This window comes from Anopheles maculipalpis, chromosome 3RL (genome assembly GCF_943734695.1).
Source record: "Anopheles maculipalpis chromosome 3RL, idAnoMacuDA_375_x, whole genome shotgun sequence".
Classification (NCBI taxonomy): Eukaryota; Metazoa; Arthropoda; class Insecta; order Diptera; family Culicidae; genus Anopheles; species Anopheles maculipalpis.
Genome location: NC_064872.1, coordinates 71,570,759 through 71,588,931, shown reverse-complemented (window position 1 = coordinate 71,588,931; position 18,173 = coordinate 71,570,759). Strand labels below are relative to the sequence as shown.

At 43.7% G+C, this 18,173-nt stretch overlaps 1 protein-coding gene across 2 annotated transcripts in view; it reads left to right on the top strand.

Moving 5' to 3' along the window:
* The window catches only part of LOC126561539 (glutamate receptor 1-like), a 57,623-nt gene extending 40,101 nt beyond the window's left edge, over positions 1-17,522 (top strand). The window contains exons 4-12 of one of the 2 annotated variants that reach the window (XM_050217752.1): positions 1,718-1,971; positions 8,652-9,038; positions 9,681-10,023; positions 11,664-11,926; positions 12,148-12,241; positions 12,734-13,044; positions 13,172-13,416; positions 16,888-17,227; positions 17,300-17,522. In XM_050217752.1, the coding sequence (XP_050073709.1) occupies positions 1,718-1,971; positions 8,652-9,038; positions 9,681-10,023; positions 11,664-11,926; positions 12,148-12,241; positions 12,734-13,044; positions 13,172-13,416; positions 16,888-17,227; positions 17,300-17,365 (2,303 nt within the window). In that variant the 3' untranslated portion in view covers positions 17,366-17,522. Of the gene's footprint in view, positions 1-1,717; positions 1,972-8,651; positions 9,039-9,680; positions 10,024-11,663; positions 11,927-12,147; positions 12,242-12,733; positions 13,045-13,171; positions 13,417-16,887; positions 17,228-17,287 lie in introns of both variants that reach the window. The other variant, XM_050217753.1, reaches the window with a different exon arrangement.
* The last annotated feature ends 651 nt before the right edge of the window (positions 17,523-18,173 follow it).

Sequence of the window (18,173 nt, the reverse complement as noted above, 5' to 3'; positions counted from 1 at the left end):
GAAACAAGAATTCTCGCAAAAATTACTTAATCCATGGCATCACAAGTCAAAACTCGTAAGAGAGGTGACCACTTTTTTCACTAGAAACGTGTTAAAATCAACACAAACCAACTACCACAAACTGGACCACAAGTTTATTTTTCTCAACATCATCCAACCACGTGGCAGCTTTTAACGGACATTTTTTGTTACCGTATTACATATTCTCATTCGTCTCCTATTCTCTCTGCTACATTTTCTCAATTTCTATCTTCCGCCTGGTTCATGTTTAGCTAAAAGGCACCGCCGGAAAAGGTCACGCGCGCCCCTTTTGTGCCATCGTGCTGAGCAACTTTTAATTCAATTTAATTTAATTTTTTCATTTTGTCATGCACGGATATTACGTATGAATGTTGGTGATACTTCCACTGGAACGCTTTCGAGTTGAAGTTCCGGATGCAGTCATCGTTGTGCTGGGCGGTGAATTTTCATTTTTTGACCTCGAAGAGCGAGCTGTTTTCGCTCCAGATGCTCTCAGGCGGAGAAAATTCTTTATCAACCCTTTTTTCTCTCATGCACCTTTTCATATTCGTTATCGCCACACGATGTCTTTTGCTTCTTTACACGAACATTAGCTTTGTGGATGATGCTGATGCCACTTACAGAAGCATTCCACAAGAAAATTGGGCTCCGTACGAGAAGTTGAACGAAATAAGAAAAAAAAATATTTCCAGCAGTAAGCACAAACGGCCATATTTTCCTAGGGGTTTTCTGTGTCGTATTTTCTCACTTCTATGTGCCTTACCCAGATTCGCACACTCGACCCTGGGAAACCCTTACCCTGGAGAACCTTTGAAATCAGGTATTGTTTTCCGCATGGTGTTTCTACCACGACCACACATTCTCTCCTTCTTGGCAAACTTGGCGTTCATCTTAATAGCGCTGGTGATAATGGCAAGAGCGAAAAAGAACCATCCTCAAGAACGGTTATAGTAGTTTCGCACGGGAAAGGAAACGCCAAACTGGAATTTCATTCGCTCTTAGCTGGCAAAATTCTTCTTACACAATTTTCTAGCATGGCTTCACTAAGCCCTTCCGGGATACGTTTTGTTCCCAAGAGTCACCCGTCAGGAGCTCTATTTTTTCCAAAGAATCCAAAAAGAGATTGGGAGCAGCAAAGACTCAGTGCAAAAGACTTTTTTGCTACCACGAAACCCGGTCTATCAGATCCTGTCGGGTTGTATCTACTTATTCTACCGGTTTTCCAGTTTATCCTTTTACGGTCATGGTGGCAGTCGGCAGAAGAAAACAGTGCCTAAGGCTTTAATTCAATACAATTTATTCTCTGTACGTATGCCAATTTTCATTTGTCACCCTTGAGCCATAAGCTCGATGTGTGTCGGAGCAAAGCCCATTTGTGCCACATTCAGTCCAGCCGAACCTTGTCGAACCGTTGGGGCTAAATGATTGGAAGGATACGCGTCCTAATGGGCCTCATGAAGCCGCCATGGAGAGGACACTTTTACCTTTACACTTGTCAATTAACATCACCTTACGTCCCTGATTCCGACAATACTACCCATCTACGGATGCTTGAATGGGACTTGAGGTGTGAGGCTTATCCCTGAAGCTCCTAAAGTTCTTCCATCGATGGTCGGGACACAGACGACTGTATGTGTATTTTATTGCCCTCTTCTAACATCTTTCTTTTCATCTCGTTTTCTCTCCCTTTTCACAGGCCTACTGCGGCTGCAACAGATCTACCAGGGACTGCGGCCAGGCAACGAAACCTTTCACGTCGAGACGGTCAAGCGGATAGCGAACGTAAGCGATGCGATAGAGTTCCTGCGCACCATCGAGGAGCTGAACCGGTGGTCCCGGAAGCACATCGTCCTCGACTGTAGTACCGAGCTGGCCAAGGACATCGTGGTCAGTCACGTCCGGGACATCACGCTCGGCAAGCGGACCTACCACTATCTGTTGAGTGGGTTGGTAAGTGCTTCGTTCTTCTTTCCTGTTGAAGTGGTTCTTGTCTCTTTCTGCCTTTTTTATGCAACAGCATCACACATCCAGCGAGTAGTAAACATTTACATACAAATCGAACTTTCAGTTTGCCTTCGACTGCGTAGGTCGATGCGGGACACTTTATCCAGTGCCATTGTCTCCTATTTCCAATTCGCATCACTTACTGATTTCGTAGAGTATTAATAATAGAATGCTGTGATTAGTTTTCTCGCCTTTCGCTCTTCCAATATCGTTTGTCTGTTGGCTTAGTACTTGGAATTAATCTCATCTCGAAAGGGTTGTTGTTCGTGGGGAAAACTAGGGCTTCCCACGGGTTCTAACTATTCAGAGATGCAACATTCTCGGTGGTTGGTCGGTGATTGCTCTGTTGCTCTGTTGTGATTCTACATTCAAAGAAATCCCCAACAATCCAGCAATAGTCTTCGTCGACACTTTCAACCCTCACTCCTGGCGTGTAATCAAGGGATCGGGTACTTACACGGGACCTTTTTCTAGCGCTGAGCATTACAAGGGGCAACACAGTGGGCAGTAAAACTAGCATTACTGATTTTATGCCTCTCCACTCATCCGACCTTCATCACCTACACGGCTTAATCGTACGAGTTGTGGATTACTCAAAGGCACCGAACACCCTTCACAAAGATATCCACACGGCACACTTGATAGCACTTTGATACGTCGCACTCTCGTACGAATGCATCCCCTGAAAGTCATCAAAATCAAATTTAATGCCCTTTTCACGCCCGTAGCCAGCGCATTGATGAGAGCTTTTCAGCAGTTTCCCCTTTAATGCGTTTCTTGCTAGTTTCATTGCCAGTTCCACTGATGTTGTAAACCCATCAAGAAGCTTCCGAGTAAGATATTCCCTTTAGTGGAACTATCAAGCTGTGTGATTGCAGGAGGTTGTGTGTTAGTCCAGCCGGCTGTTTAACATTGCATGAAATTACCTCCTATTTCGAGAGAGAGCGAGAGTACGTAAGCCGTGCTTTTGGTTCACCGTGATAGTGCGTTCTGAGGTTAAGAAACAGTTTGGTCCTGGTAAAGCTTGGCGTGCTTACTGACAGTCAGAAATAATTGCCAGCTGTTTCAGATAAAGGTGCATCTGAGCTTTTATGTTACATTCGCGAATTTGCTCTCAGCACGAGCAATGATGATACCAATCACAACAGTTTTGGAAGGTTATTGGCCCTTCCTGTATTGATTGGCCAAGATTTTCATGCAAAAGAAAGTGGTGCCAGTGAATCATTAGGAAATGCGATTTAACATTTTTCATAGACGTACGTCAAGCCCTATCCCTCGTTGTTTGTCTTTGACTATTGAAAACTATATCTTGAAAGAAAAATCAGCCGAAAAACAGATGGCAATTTCTGCTAAGTGTGACTAACGTTGGCTAGATGTTCAGAGGGTTGTGACAATATTCCTTTCACCCTTTCTTGAAGATGAGAAAATTTGTATTATCATCACTACTTTAGGCAATAGTAAGGAAGAACCTTTCGTGATTGCCCTCATGGCCTTTTATTGTCCGGTGGTGAGAGTGCAGGAACAAACAGTACTGAAAACCCAACCACATAGCAATGTTGTTACCTTTTGGTTCGTATCAATTCATTTTGACCACATTACAAGATTTCAAATCACAACATTTCGTCCTCCAAAAGTGTCTCAAGGAAGCCACCTTACCAGGGCATTAAATAAGCATTAACTTTAAATGTATTTAGCATGCAGTAACACAGAAAGTATTTTCCCTAAACAAAAGCATACTCCAGACACGGCAAGCACGAGAAAAGGGATCCAAGCATATTAATACCTCCCGTGGTTTATTTGAAGGTGGTCTTCAATTAAAAGGCTTCATATTACACAACCACAAGAACAGTGTCTGTTTGTGTGTTGATATTGGTGTTGAGCTCAGACTCAACCTCGGGTGGACCTAGGGTAAGACACTTCCCATTATACCGCTCGTTAAATGGTTCAATCATCTGGAAGCGTTCGGTAAAAAGGGACAGGATTAACAACATCCGGTAGAAGTGAGGGGGCTGAAACCGCATTACCCTACTTCTGCTCATTAAAGTAAACGTAATATATTTGCCTTTGTAAGATCCTGTTTGCTCTCTTGCTACTGAATGAGAGAGTATCGATGTGCTTTGTTGTGTACGTACTCAACCACGAGAGTCTTGTTTAGTCAGCTCACATTCCGGCAAGTCGCCACAAGAGGCGATTGCTGTAGTCTGCTTCATATTTAATATTTCAATTAGAGCGCATCATAATTTAGACGAAGGATCGTTTGCACACAAACCACCTCAGCGTGTGCATGAATTATTCGAAAGGAGAAATTTATTTATTGTTTCTCGGAATACATTCTTCGGGAACCTCTCACGATGAGCAGGATCATCCGACTCCGTAAAAGGGTCAGCCGAAAAAATTAACACCATTTGCAGCAAATCTTTTCCATCGTTGACTATGCACGAAACGAACGAAAAGGATTAGTTTCATACCGAATGCTGAGCATGACGTTCAGTTGTCAGTGGCAGCAGCATACTGGTCCCGAAAAATGTATGTTCCAGGAATCGTAATAAGCCAAATTCGGCTCAAAGCATGCCTGCACATTATGTTCGTCCAGCGTATGTCAACATTTCACCTTTCGTACGGCACTGATACGGATGTAGAAGCTGTCTCGAGCTGGTCCTACTGGACCTGTTTTGAAAAAGAATATGGTGTATGTACACTCTGGGAGCTCTCTGTTGCGATGAAGTAGTGGTGACCGGGAACATGTATTGCTCCTACATAAGGCAAGTATCAAGCCATGAACACCGAGATTGAAAACGATGCTTTATACATTAACCAACCAGCAGGTTGTGTTGGCTCGAAAATTTCCCGACAGGAGTTGATGAGCATCGGAGTAGCTGATGTTTTTTCGGAGCTACTCCAAGCAGTCGATCTTTAACTGAAAGAAACACAGCCCATGAGCTACAAAATGAAATTTAACACACAGGGCGCTTTCTGCTGGCCTCTAGCTTGATGAAATTTGAACAAGTTTTGAATGAAAATTTTTGATTATTATGGGATTACAGGCATAATAAAAGCTTTTCAAAAAAACTAGTTCACTTTTTTTGGTGTGAGCACTGTCTAGTTTGAAGTGAATTTCTGCAATATCTTAAGGCATTATAATAACTTAATACATCTTAAATCATTTGATAACTTTGATGATCCAGCCTTTTATCATTATTTGAGTTAAAAATCCTGTTTTTCGTAGTATCACCGGTTTTTTGAGTAATTCTTGAAACTTTGTCGTAGGCAAAAACGCGCAAGCACAAACGAAATTACTTATCCCTTCGTTTCAAGTTAAGCATTGACCGAAGCATGGTATTTGCATTCCCATAACCAATAAATAAATGTACTAAAACGCATACGCTCCAACGCTCAGTTCAACAAAGCATACGAACTATCTCTCTACTATTTTCTTTGTCTCTTTTTCGAAGAAATCAAAGATTGAAAGGACTTTACTACCTCCTAACATCATCTCAATACATACGGATCCTGCATCGTGCCACATCAGTGGTTAAACCGAGCGTGTGCAGAGATGCAAGACGAAAGACACCACACAACTAGCACATGAAACAAATTGAATTTTATTCAACTGAAATTTTCTATTTGCATTCCATTGCGAACGGAGGAAATCGTTGTGGCTCCCTGACCAAAGGAAGGAACATCTGAGCCTTACTAAATTGCAACAAACTGCACAAGAGCTCTGCACAAGTCCAGTACAACAAATATCTGATTTCAGTCTGATACTTCCCCATGCAGTCCATCAGTCTCGTTGTGGCGTTTTCTCATAGTGTCTCTTTCCTGCAACATGGTATGGCGACTATCAAGATCATTCGTTATACGAATACATCTATACAGAAACACAAGTTGTGTACTGATAGTGGTAGCGGTCAGCCATTGTTAGCTTGATGGTCTGCAATCACGTCAACATCTCGAGGGAACGGCCCACATCCTCATCATCATCGTCATCATCATGATCAGCACAGTCATCAGCATCGATAAATAATGTTCGTTTACCTTGCACTCGATGGGGCTTTTCCGAATTGGTTACCGCATCAACGTGTTACGACGCCAGAAACACAGCCGAAAGAGGTTTACCGCAACAAGATTCCCAAAACAAGCCTTCCTTCCTTGAACCGTTCCTTCGTTCCCTGGAAAGGTGCGCGTAGCATATGGCGAGCCAAAATATTCCTTCCGACATCGTAACACAACACACGATCAATGTCGACCGAAACCTAACCGAAGCCGTGTTTCACTCAATCATTCCGTTTAATGCAAGGAATTGGTAGGGCATCGTTCTCTTTCAATGGACAAAACAAAAAGAGTAAGGTCACGTTAAGTTACTCATTTTACCAAAACTGGTTGGATGAAACTAATATCGAGAATGTTTTCATCAATCTTTAGTCTTTGCTCGCCATTTAGTGGTTCATTTTGTACTGCAAATCATGCCGTCATTTCTAGGAAATAATGTTTACAGCAGTACGACCCAAGCTACAGGCAGTCGAATATTCTTCCATCGTAACAACACACCCGTTCCATCACTATCGGAATGTTGCTAATTGCTTCTTGTCGACCACGCTGGCAAACCACAGTCAATGTGACCGAACGACACAACAAAATACTTCAAGTGCTGGTTGGTACCTGTTTTGTTCGTGTATTTGTTCTGCTGATCGTTTTCACACAACTCCAAATAGGACGCTGGTAGACGATCGCTGAACCGAACGCAATTCTCTTTGCCGCTTGAAATAACATTCACGGTACGGTTGTTCCAACCAGTTGACAGCCAATCTATTTAGTTTTGTAATGGCACAGCACAAGTACTATGCAGCATATAGAGCACTTTCAGATGGCCACCAAGGGACTCAATAGGAAATAAAACTCTCACATTCATTTACTGCAATGTGACTCAAAACCACAAACAAGGGATTTCACCAGCGCACTTACATTACAACATACAACACTCCCCCAAGATCGAGTTTATGAGAGACAACCACATGAAAGAGGAAAGTCCCATGCAACCACGCAAAACGTATGAGGCTGTTTGGTGTTTATTTAGATTTTACATTTAGATGGAGACGCCTGGTTGTTCATGCGATAAGAAAGCTTTACAAATAATAATCAATGCTACAAAATATTTTCTGCCAATGCCCACTATTCTGCTTCTCATTGGAAATCATTAAACACAATTTTTTTGTTCTTATGATAAGAAATAAAAATGTGACGATTTTTTAAGCCATTATCCCGTTTTGAATACGAAACGCCTGGGTTTCGTTAGCAACATTCAAAACGGCCATTACATATGCCGTTATGACCTTCGGCCGACCCATCGCGTTGATCATGCACCGTTTATCTTTCATGCTTATTCCATCTATCAGTTACCATCTTATCGAACTTTTACAGATCCTCGCTTGTTATCGCAGTCTCGGTCAGAAGTTCCTCATCCTCAGAAGCTTTCTACCTCCCATCGCTTGTTGTGTTTTCCCAGTATAAAGAACAAGTGATCGATCGGAACTTACTTTGAACGGTTTCTAGCAAAGCATTTCATCTCATTCTTTCGCTATCGTTCTTCTTTTTATTCTAAATTCGTTGGGATTTACTCGAACGGTGTTTGGTATTACATCCGGTAGCCAGCAGCAAAGGGCAAATAACTCTCCCAAACGTACTCACTTTTCCTCTTCTCTTACCAGAGCGTTCGTGTTATTGAAAGCCCAACCGGAACCGAAATCAAAATGCGAATCAGACTGCGTGCAGACATAACCCATGAGCTTCGAAGCTTCTTCCGATGGGCTTACACCAATTCAATAGAATCGACGAGTGAAGCCCAGCATAAACCTCCCCCAGTCAATTTATATGATTTAACATAAATTGACTGCTCTTCCGTATTCGTTGCGTCATCGGTTGTCTCGCCCTTGACGTAGATACTTCTGCTACTGACGCTTGATGGCTGGTCGGGAGGTTCTGCTATTGGGTTGTACAAGTCACATGCGAGCTTTGCTTTATCTATTATCTTTACACTCATGCACATAACGATACCGAAGGCTACATGCATAAACAAGGAATTGATGCTCTTGTAGCTTCAATGCTAGCCAGTGTACCATTTTTCAGTGCTCTCCCTTCTGGAAAAAGCCATTGATAAGGTTGTTTGTTTAGCAAGTTCATGTCCGAGACGTTTTTCGATAGCGTGTTTTGTTCGCCATTGTTCTAAACTTTATTGAATATATTATAACTATTTTACATGCTACACTGCTCGTACTTTAAAACATGTTCACTCACTTGCTGATGCTTCTTGTGCAAAGTCGTACGAGTAAGATGCCTTTGGGTATGATGTTATTGTAACCTGCTCCAGTAAAATTGATGCAATTTAAATCAAAGATCCATCCCAATGTTCTATTCTGCAAAAGTTGCAACATAAAATCATGCCCAGATCGTTTAAATGCGAGATTCGCGGAAGCCATCTTTCTTATGCTGATACCCACAAACCTCCATCTACCAATGGCGTGTTTTGGAACCATTATCTGTGTACCCATCATTCACCGTATCTTCCAATTTCACTTGCTACCTTCTCACACTCTACCAACTTCCTTTCTCGCTCTATGTTCTCGTTGCAGGTGATGGATGATCGCTGGGAGAGCGAAGTTATCGAGTACGGGGCAATCAATATCACCGGCTTCCGAATCGTCGATACGAGCAAAAAGTACGTCAAGGAGTTTCTTGATGGATGGAAGCGATTAGATCCGACCACATCGCAGGGCGCTGGGAAGGAACTGATCTCGGCCCAGGCTGCCCTCATGTACGATGCCGTGTTCGTGCTGGTGGAGGCGTTCTCCAAGATTATGCGCAAAAAACCAGACCAGTTCCGGGCGTACACGATGCGCAATCGAGGCCAACCGTTCAACCTGCCCACCAACGGGACCCGGACGCTGGACTGCAACACATCCAAGGGTTGGGTCACCCCGTGGGAACACGGTGATAAAATTTCACGCTACCTGCGCAAGGTAAGCAAAGAAGCTGTTCTCTTTCACTTAGCTGAATCTAACGTCATGTTCAGATCCTTTTCGAATATTCTGAAAATCAGCTCAATATAAAGATAGTTAGGGTTTTACGACTTGTTGTAAATTCAACATTTTGAAAATATTTTAAACTGCTCTCAGCTGAATCATAGCAACTGTGACTTACTGTGTGTGTCTCTGCGTAATATAGTTTTGCTCAATATCTGCCTAGGTGTGTACCTTAGCCAAAACGAGCTAGGATTTATTAGCCCATGATACATTATTATGGCTACCGGTCTTTATTTATACCATCACTTGCGCTGCGTTTGTTGCGTAGCAATGTTTCCTTTTCTCAACCATAAAATGCAACCCTAGTGCCGGCTACTGCCGGCTTCTTGTGTCGCTCTGTACTATAAAAACCGCTGATTCCCTCTTTTTGCTTATCGTTCCTGCAAACGGCACAACTTTTACACCTTCTCCCGTCTATTGGCATCATCACCGGCTACTACAAACACCACAATTGCACGGTTGGCAATGGGCCACCGACGACAACGCTCCACGACACAACATGTGACTGCTTTACGGTTGGGTTCACCCAAAACCCTCCGGCATCGACCAATTTTACGACTACACTTTCACCGAGAACAGGTGGAAATATCGGGCCTTACCGGTGATATCAGATTCAACGAAGACGGCAAACGCCAGAACTACACACTGCACGTGGTCGAGATGACGGTAAACAGTGCGATGGTGAAGGTGGCCGAATGGTCGGACGAAGGTGGACTGGCGCCGGTCGTCGCCAAGTACACCCGGCTCAAGACAGACATGCATTACGAGCGGAACAAGACCTACATCGTGACGACCATCATCGAGGAACCGTACATCATGCTGCGACAGCCCGAACCGGGCGAGACGCTCGAGACGAACGAGCGTTTCGAGGGATACTGCAAGGATCTGGCCGAGCTGGTGGCGAAAAAACTCGGCATCAACTGTACGTATACAGAGTTCGTTTGCTTATCCCTTAGTTTTCTTTTGCTTTCGCATCCCAATCGCATGTGTCCCTTGTATGTTTGGGCGAAAAGCTATCGAACTGACATAATTTTCGAGCTCTACAGCCTTGAGCTAAGGGGTATAAGGAATGTAAACTTTGAGATCATGTTTTTCTATTAGCTTGACCATGTTTGTAAATCAATTTTAGAGCTCAGCCCTATCATCCTTACCTGCACTTACCAGTTTCTGTTTGAGGGTATGCTTGCAGTAAGCTCCGTTTTCTTCATGTTGGACGCTACGGGCGCTCTGACCCTTCGAAGGATATTTTTTATTATTTCAAAGGTGTGATAATTTTGGAACCTTATCGTAAGCAGCTTGTGTGGATAATATTTATTCTTCAATCATTGATAATTAAATTTACTTTTTCATGTGAAAAACAAACTAAGGAGCTTCAAAAAGTAAAACTAGGACAAATTGCTTTGCCAACCCAACAGGCGATCTCCATCATGTGAAATTACTTCACTACACTACCTTTACAAGCATAGACCCTGCAGTCTCAACAGATTATTTTGTTTTTCTTTCTATACATGATAGCACTTCATATCACATATGCTCTCTAACGTGAAGAGATTCTAGATCTGTGCTCGATGAGCACGAATGCTTCAACAAAGCTGAAAAATTTGAAGTGCAGTTCGCAATGTCGAAAGGCCCTTTAGTAAAAGGCAGAATTTCAATTCGCAATGACTAGCAACACGTCATCATGCAATCAGACTATGGAAATTCATACTTTTTGCCAACACTTGTCTATTAATTCCAGCCTGTTCACTTTATGGAAGCAGTTTTCGTAGATTAATATGATTTTTCTATTGGTATATTTTCACAGAAGTATGAGAAGCAAATGAAATCGTCGTTATGTGAAAATAAGCCATGAAGCACTCGCTTTTCTAGCAAAAACAGTAATCCTCATTTTTTTACCCTGATTTTTTCGCTTCAATAATCACTCTCAATATAACCCATCTGCTCTACTATTTTCATGTATGAAAATTTAAATCTTGCCTTAATGAATTTTCTAAAATGAATCCACCTAGACGAGGGATACATTTGCATTTGCATCCACCAATTTAAGGCATCCTTTTTTCGATGCAAACCCTTTCAAAACAGACCCATGTCTAACACTCGATTATAGTTTTTCCCATGTCTTATAGCTGACCACAATTACACACACCATTAAATGAGTACCCTTTCTCAGCTCTCTAAGTAAGAAAAGGCCTCAACTGAAAACAAAAACTGAAGAAAAGCCCACTTACGGTATCTTCCCACGAAAGTTTATATTTGAAAACTTTCAAATTAGCCCCTCAAGATACGGACACAATCCTCATCTGATGTTTGAAAAGGGTGGATGATCTTTCACAACTTCCTTCTTAATTTTCCGTCCTATTCTTCCTTTTTATTAGACGTTCTGTTTTGTCAGTGTCCTGCACCCGAAGCTGCTTTTACGCTTCTCAACGGGTCATCCAAATTAGATACCACCAACGAAACCCAAGTTCTAATGCAAGTGGCAAAAAACAACAAAGAACTTCAAATTGAATCTTTTTTCCCCCCTTCATCTCTTTCTCTATCTCCCAACACGACTCGCAACAGACGAACTGCGGATAGTGAAGGATGGTCAGTACGGTTCAGAAAATCCCGACGTCAAGGGTGGTTGGGACGGGATGGTGGGTGAGCTTGTACGGAAGGAAGCCGACTTTGCCATCGCACCCATGACCATCACGTCCGAGCGGGAACGCGTCATCGATTTTACCAAACCGTTCATGTCACTCGGCATCTCCATCATGATCAAACGGCCGGTCAAGCAGAAGCCGAGCGTATTTAGCTTCCTCAATCCACTGTCCAAAGAGATCTGGGTAAGTAGCGGGCGTCTGTTTACTAATGAGCGAACTGCGAACATTGTGACCCGACGGCGTCGCTAAACACGATCAGTGGAACACGACGAAATGTCACTGAATGCCTTGTGTTCGAGGTCACGTCCGATGGAACCTGCAGCACAGTTCTCTCGTTTAAATGCGTTATCTAATACTAATGCTGCTTATGTTTGTACTTCACGTGCGTTCTCCAATGCGTCCAGGTCTGCGTTCTGTTCAGTTACGTCGGTGTCAGCATCGTCCTGTACATAGTGTCACGCTTTTCGCCCTTCGAATGGCGACTAGTTAATTATAACGGTAATTAATTTCTCTGTCCAAAGGAACGGACACCATTTCGCCCCTTTTCGGAAGTGTGCCGCCCTGGGGGATGCAGTGAATTTCCACCACCGCTCGTCCAATAACTCCGCCAACCAAAGGCAGAGGTTTATCCGATGGCGCACACGGCACGTTCACCGTTCCACATGAACCATTCGAATGAGTTGTGAACACTTCCGGTGGAAAACACTGCATCTCCCGTATGAGCGCACACAAAAGACGTAACTTATCTCATATGTTTTCCTCTCGTCCTCCCAACTCATTCCACCTGCCATCGTTCGCTCTCTTGTGTGACACCTTTTGTATACCTCGAAACGATGGGTGTTGCTCTTCCCGGATCATCATTGGCTCGGCATGATGGCGACTGCTCCTGCTCGTGATGCTGCTTTGTGACACACTTTATGGCTAATTCGGCTTACGGTGCGTTACTACCGATGGCCGGGCTGCTCTTGCCACGACGACCGGAAATGTCAGGCGAACAACCGGACGCAGTGCCGCAGGCGACGGTAAATGAGTTTAGCATTCTGAACTCATTCTGGTTCGCTCTGGGCGCCTTCATGCAGCAGGGCTGCGACATCTCCCCACGCTCGATCTCGGGCCGGATCGTCGGCTCGGTCTGGTGGTTCTTCACGCTCATCCTAATCTCGTCCTACACGGCGAACCTGGCCGCCTTCCTGACGGTCGAGCGCATGGTCACGCCAATCAACTCCCCGGAGGACCTGGCCTCGCAAACCGAGGTCCAGTACGGCACGTTGATTCATGGCTCGACCTGGGACTTCTTCCGGGTATGTATCGCGCGGTTGCTCTGGCTTCCCGCACAGCAGCTCATTAATTTCAATACCCCTTTCCAACAATCCCTCTCTTCCCCACCTCTTCTCGCTCATGACATGCACGTGTTCCCGGATGGAATAGAAATCACAAATCTCCCTGTACAGCCGCATGTGGGAGTACATGAACTCCCGCAAGAACGTGTTCGTCAAGACGTACGACGAGGGCATCCGGCGGGTGCGTACCTCGAAGGGCAAATACGCGCTACTCATCGAGTCACCGAAGAACGAGTACATCAACGAGCGGGAACCGTGCGACACGATGAAGGTCGGCCGGCATCTAGACGCGAAAGGATTCGGCATTGCCACGCCCTTGGGCTCACCGCTAAGGTAAGAACGCCATGCATGGCGAACCTTACTTTTTTCATAAGAGCTTTTGTGCGCACACCGCAGCATTGCGGTGAGCAACGCTGGCAGTAACGTTGTGTAAACACGTGTACACATTTCTACTCTCTGTGGCTAGATGAAGTGTGGCTGAGGAATGTGTTACGGGGAAGGGGTGCAAAAGTCAAAAAGCATTGCTTGAACACTGTTTTGACAATTGTGCTAGACAACGCCCTCTACAAGGAACGAAAGGAAGCTTAATCCTTGGCTAAAGGATACGAAGAAAGCTCTCGGGAACGAACGAAAAGCTCGCATTATGAAAGCTAGGAATAATCAACAAAACCCTGAAAGTTTCATGATAAGGACATGTTGAAAGCTTTTCAAAACATCCTTACGGAAAGTAACCAGAGGAAAATCAGCAAAAATTTAAAAATTTTAATTTCCCTTCATTGTAGAACAAGGAAATTGAATAATACAATCTCACCGGCAATATTTTATGCAATCTCTTTTAACTTATAAAATTATGGAAATCTCCCACATCTTGTTGAACGATACCAGCGATATTTTCTTGCATGGTTTGATAAAATTAAATATGCTAAACCAACCAAGCTAGGATAACACAACAAGTTCAATACGTTTTACGGGAATTTCAAAATGATCATAACGATCGTCATTCTTTGTTATGCTCCATTCCACTAAAAATTTATTTTATTTTTACATTTATTTATTTAATTTGTATGATAAGGAATAAAATGTTTTTCTTATGTACCTGACGTTCATCATTTTACAGTTTTTTTATTTATTTTTACAAGTTACAACTAAAAAAAAACTAAATGCTTTTTTTATTATGTTAAGTTGAGTCTTACGGCTCGGTACTCCTTCTTCAGCTGGAAAACTCAATTTTACTTAAGGGAAATTTTGAGATAGTAAATTGTTATTTTGATGTATTATTAACCATGACGGTACATCGCCGAATTGTCTTGAAATAATTAATCTTATTCCACAAAATCGGATACAACAAAATGCAGCATTTTGAAACATTTGCTTTTATTCCAATTGTTGCATGACTTCAAACCATTTACCTTATCAGGCGCCACTAGATTCTTTTGCTATGTGAGCTTTTTTCATAAACTCACCTTCATTACTTTGTTTCTAATAGCATGGTGACCATTTTCATCAAACAAATCACCCATTTTCACGAACCAAACATACAACAAAAATGTTCATTGCTGGTGAGCTAATTTGTTCCGTACGAAATGTCACGAATTGACGAATTGTCGCAACGAAATCTAATAAACAAAATACTTTTACATTCACCACAACGTCAACACGCGACACTAATCACATTGGACGTGCAATGGACGGAAAAAAGAAAAAAACAAAGCATGTGCTTTAGACATGCCAAAATATTTACTCATCCCCCTTGGTCGAGTGCATTCATTCCCGACGGCACGAAGTTGAATGCGTTCATGCTTTTATATCCCTCTCTGTAAGAGAACTGTAAGCCGGGCACCGAAGGTCGACAAATTGTACAGCAACAACCGTCGTTACGCTCGCGCATAAAGCTTTCTTGATTTGCTTGCGCTAGCGAACGAACTGCATTCTTCTCGTCCTATGCACTTCAATCCATTTTGAGAAAATCCCTTTTTTTTTTTTGTTTTGAAAGATACAAAAGCGACAAAAAAACATCCAGCTTTTTTTGCGTGAAATTGCCCTAGTGGATTGCCCGGGTGCATAAAACAATAAAAAAAGCCGGCTCACTGCCTTCACCGGTGCTAAATGAATATGCAACTGCACAAAAACAACAGTAAAAATCCGGAAAATGGAAATGCGAAATAATAAAAATTCGAACAGTGCGAGCAATGCCACGAAAGCGAGAAAGAAATGGAACGCCTGGTTGGTGGGAGCTACTCACCAACGACACACAAAAAAATCCTCCCCAAAGAAAGACTTACGGACAGTCAGTCTGGCGCAGTGTGCACCGAACTCAAACAAATCAACCGACCGTGTTCCATTAGTGCCGCACGAAATGCCGTTCCCTCCGCATCATTACTCCATGGTGCGCGTGTGGCCATTGCTTGCTTGGCTGTTTTTGCTTCGTCAGAGTGAAATGTGTATGTGTTTCCACCGTTCCGTGCAGGACAAATAGTACGTGGCTAAGTAAGTAGATGAGAATAGCAACAGAAAAAGGAGAGTTTTTTTCCTCCCCTTGTACAAATAAACTGCAGGCACTCACACTAGAGACAAGGCCCTCCCCCGGGCGGGCAGTCAGTTGGACGGTCCGGGCAAGGCAGTATAATATCTGCTACTAGGTCACCCCAGCGACCCAGTCACGACAGACGGGCAAGATTGAGACTGTGTGACATTATTTTCACTACTGCATAATGAAGTAGCGGCAAGTGGCAAGAGAAGTCATTCATTTTCCTGCCCCAACCCAACGAGACCTTGCTTGCAAAAACGGCACAAACTGTGTTTCGAAACAATTAGCAATCACGCTGCAACGTTGCAGCGAAATGATTCTGCACCCCGCAAGCACGTACGGGAAAGGTACGGGACAGAGAATCTATATCTAGTTTCTTCCATTTTTCACCGTCAATCGTCGGTATTGTGTGTATACACCGACAGAAGAACACTCTGGACACCATCTTCACCCCGAGATCAACTGACTTGTCGCTTCAAAATCTTGCTCCTTCGATTGTATACCAGTCTGAAGTGTACTTCAGCTTCCTCTCTTTGGCAGCACGACACACCACAACCTTGCTGAATCTCTTGCCGCGCAGTGCTGAATGGCATTTACGTGTGTACAGTTCCACCGGCTGGATCGGCTGGTCGTGATCCAACTGCCATGCACGGAAGCCTTTTTTCCCCAGTTTACTCCCTCGAGGCTTGTCTGAACGAGCTTGTAGAGTGTCGAAAGGCGCACGAAAACAGACACCGTCGTTGTAAAGTGTAGAACTCGGAAGACCCAATTCACAGCACAAGTGGACACCCCGGACTAGAGAAACGTGATCAATACTGATGGTTAGACATTTCTGTCACCACGTACGGAAAAACATTCATGCTATGGACACACCACCGACAGCAGGAAAACAAACACAGGACGAAAAGTGGTCCTGAAAGCCCTCCGGGTGGCATATTAAAATACTCAGTTTCACCGTGGTTTCTTTTTTAGCCGTGGTGAGTAGTGTTCGGGTGATGCAGATTGCATACTTTCAGGCATATTTTTAAATCGGAAAACACACCACAATGCTGACTCAATTTGTTTGAATGAGAAGCAATAGAAGAAGGCGTTATTATTTGCGGCAGAATGTTTAACTAATTTGCTAACAATCTTTTGCTCGTTTTGACCCTAATGTGCATTATTAAAATAAGCAATGAAAATATGGTTCTTCAATTAATAAATAATTTTTAAACACAAAAACAAATGCAAAGCAATCAGAGCGAAACAATAATGCAATGCTTCTCTCTCTTTTACAGAGATCCGATCAACCTTGCAGTTCTATCATTAAAAGAGAACGGTGAACTCACAAAACTGGTCAACAAATGGTGGTTCGATAGGACGGAGTGTAAACACTACGATAAACAGGACGCGTCTAGGAACGAACTTTCGCTCAGTAACGTTGCTGGCATCTTCTACATCCTCATAGGCGGATTGCTCGTAGCGCTAGCCGTCGCACTGGTAGAGTTCTGCATGAAAAGCTCGAACCGGTCGAGCAATCGCATACCACTGTCCGACACGATGACCTCTAACTCCAACTCGAAAAACCGGCTAACGATGCCCCCGACGGCACGGGAGTACGACAACGGTCGCATCGGGGTAAGTGGTGGCTACATCCACACACACTGGCGGACAGCAAACGAGCCGTACTAATTGCAGTATCCGTTCTAGTACTACACCCCGGCGACACACACCGACCCGGACCCGATCCATGCCAACTCGCACACGCAGGTTTGATGTAAGGAGCCGCCGGAGCTGCGCCTATGACGTCCACCGTACGCGCCCACCATCCGGCAGATTGTGGCCAACAGCCGCCACGATGCGTCCACGTTGCTGAAGCGCGAAAACGTCCCCGGCGGTGTGACTCCGGTAGTGCATGACAATTCCTGTCTATAAGCGAACACGCTGGTAAAACAAATCCCCTCGCCCAAACTACTTTGTCCTTGCTTGCCTGGTCGACGCTTTGACGGTGGCGTACGTTAGATGTTTCCAAACCCATTTGGAAACGCACCGTCAAAGTGTCGCGCTGGGGAAGATACACATTCTTGGGTTCCCTTGAGCAAAGTGAACCAACAAGCTCAAATATCAATGGAGGAGCTTATGACCGGTTTATAGACCGGTTGCGTGTCAAAAAGAGTTCTTCTTTGAGTTGAAGTCGAGTCGAGAGAGTGGTGCGACGGCACGTGTGTACATAGATTAGGAATTATCAATATCTTAACCCGTTTTTGTTAGAGTGTTCCGCTCAGTTTTGTTTCTTCCAACCCATCCCCTCCGGAGGGAAACGAATGTTAAGTTTTTTCGTTACGAGATAATCAAATTACTAGCTCGTAAGAAAGGTCACAATCATTGCATGGTTTAAACGCAACACTCGGTAAACCCAAATTCTACCGAGCGAATATGATGTGTTTAAATGTGCATAGAGGAAAGTGGCTAGTTTCCAGTAGCAAAGTAAACAAATGGAATTGGAAACACATTCGTGAAGGGGCGAACGTTCGCCCGGTAGTTAAATCATTATATCGATACAAATATCGAAATGGACTGTATG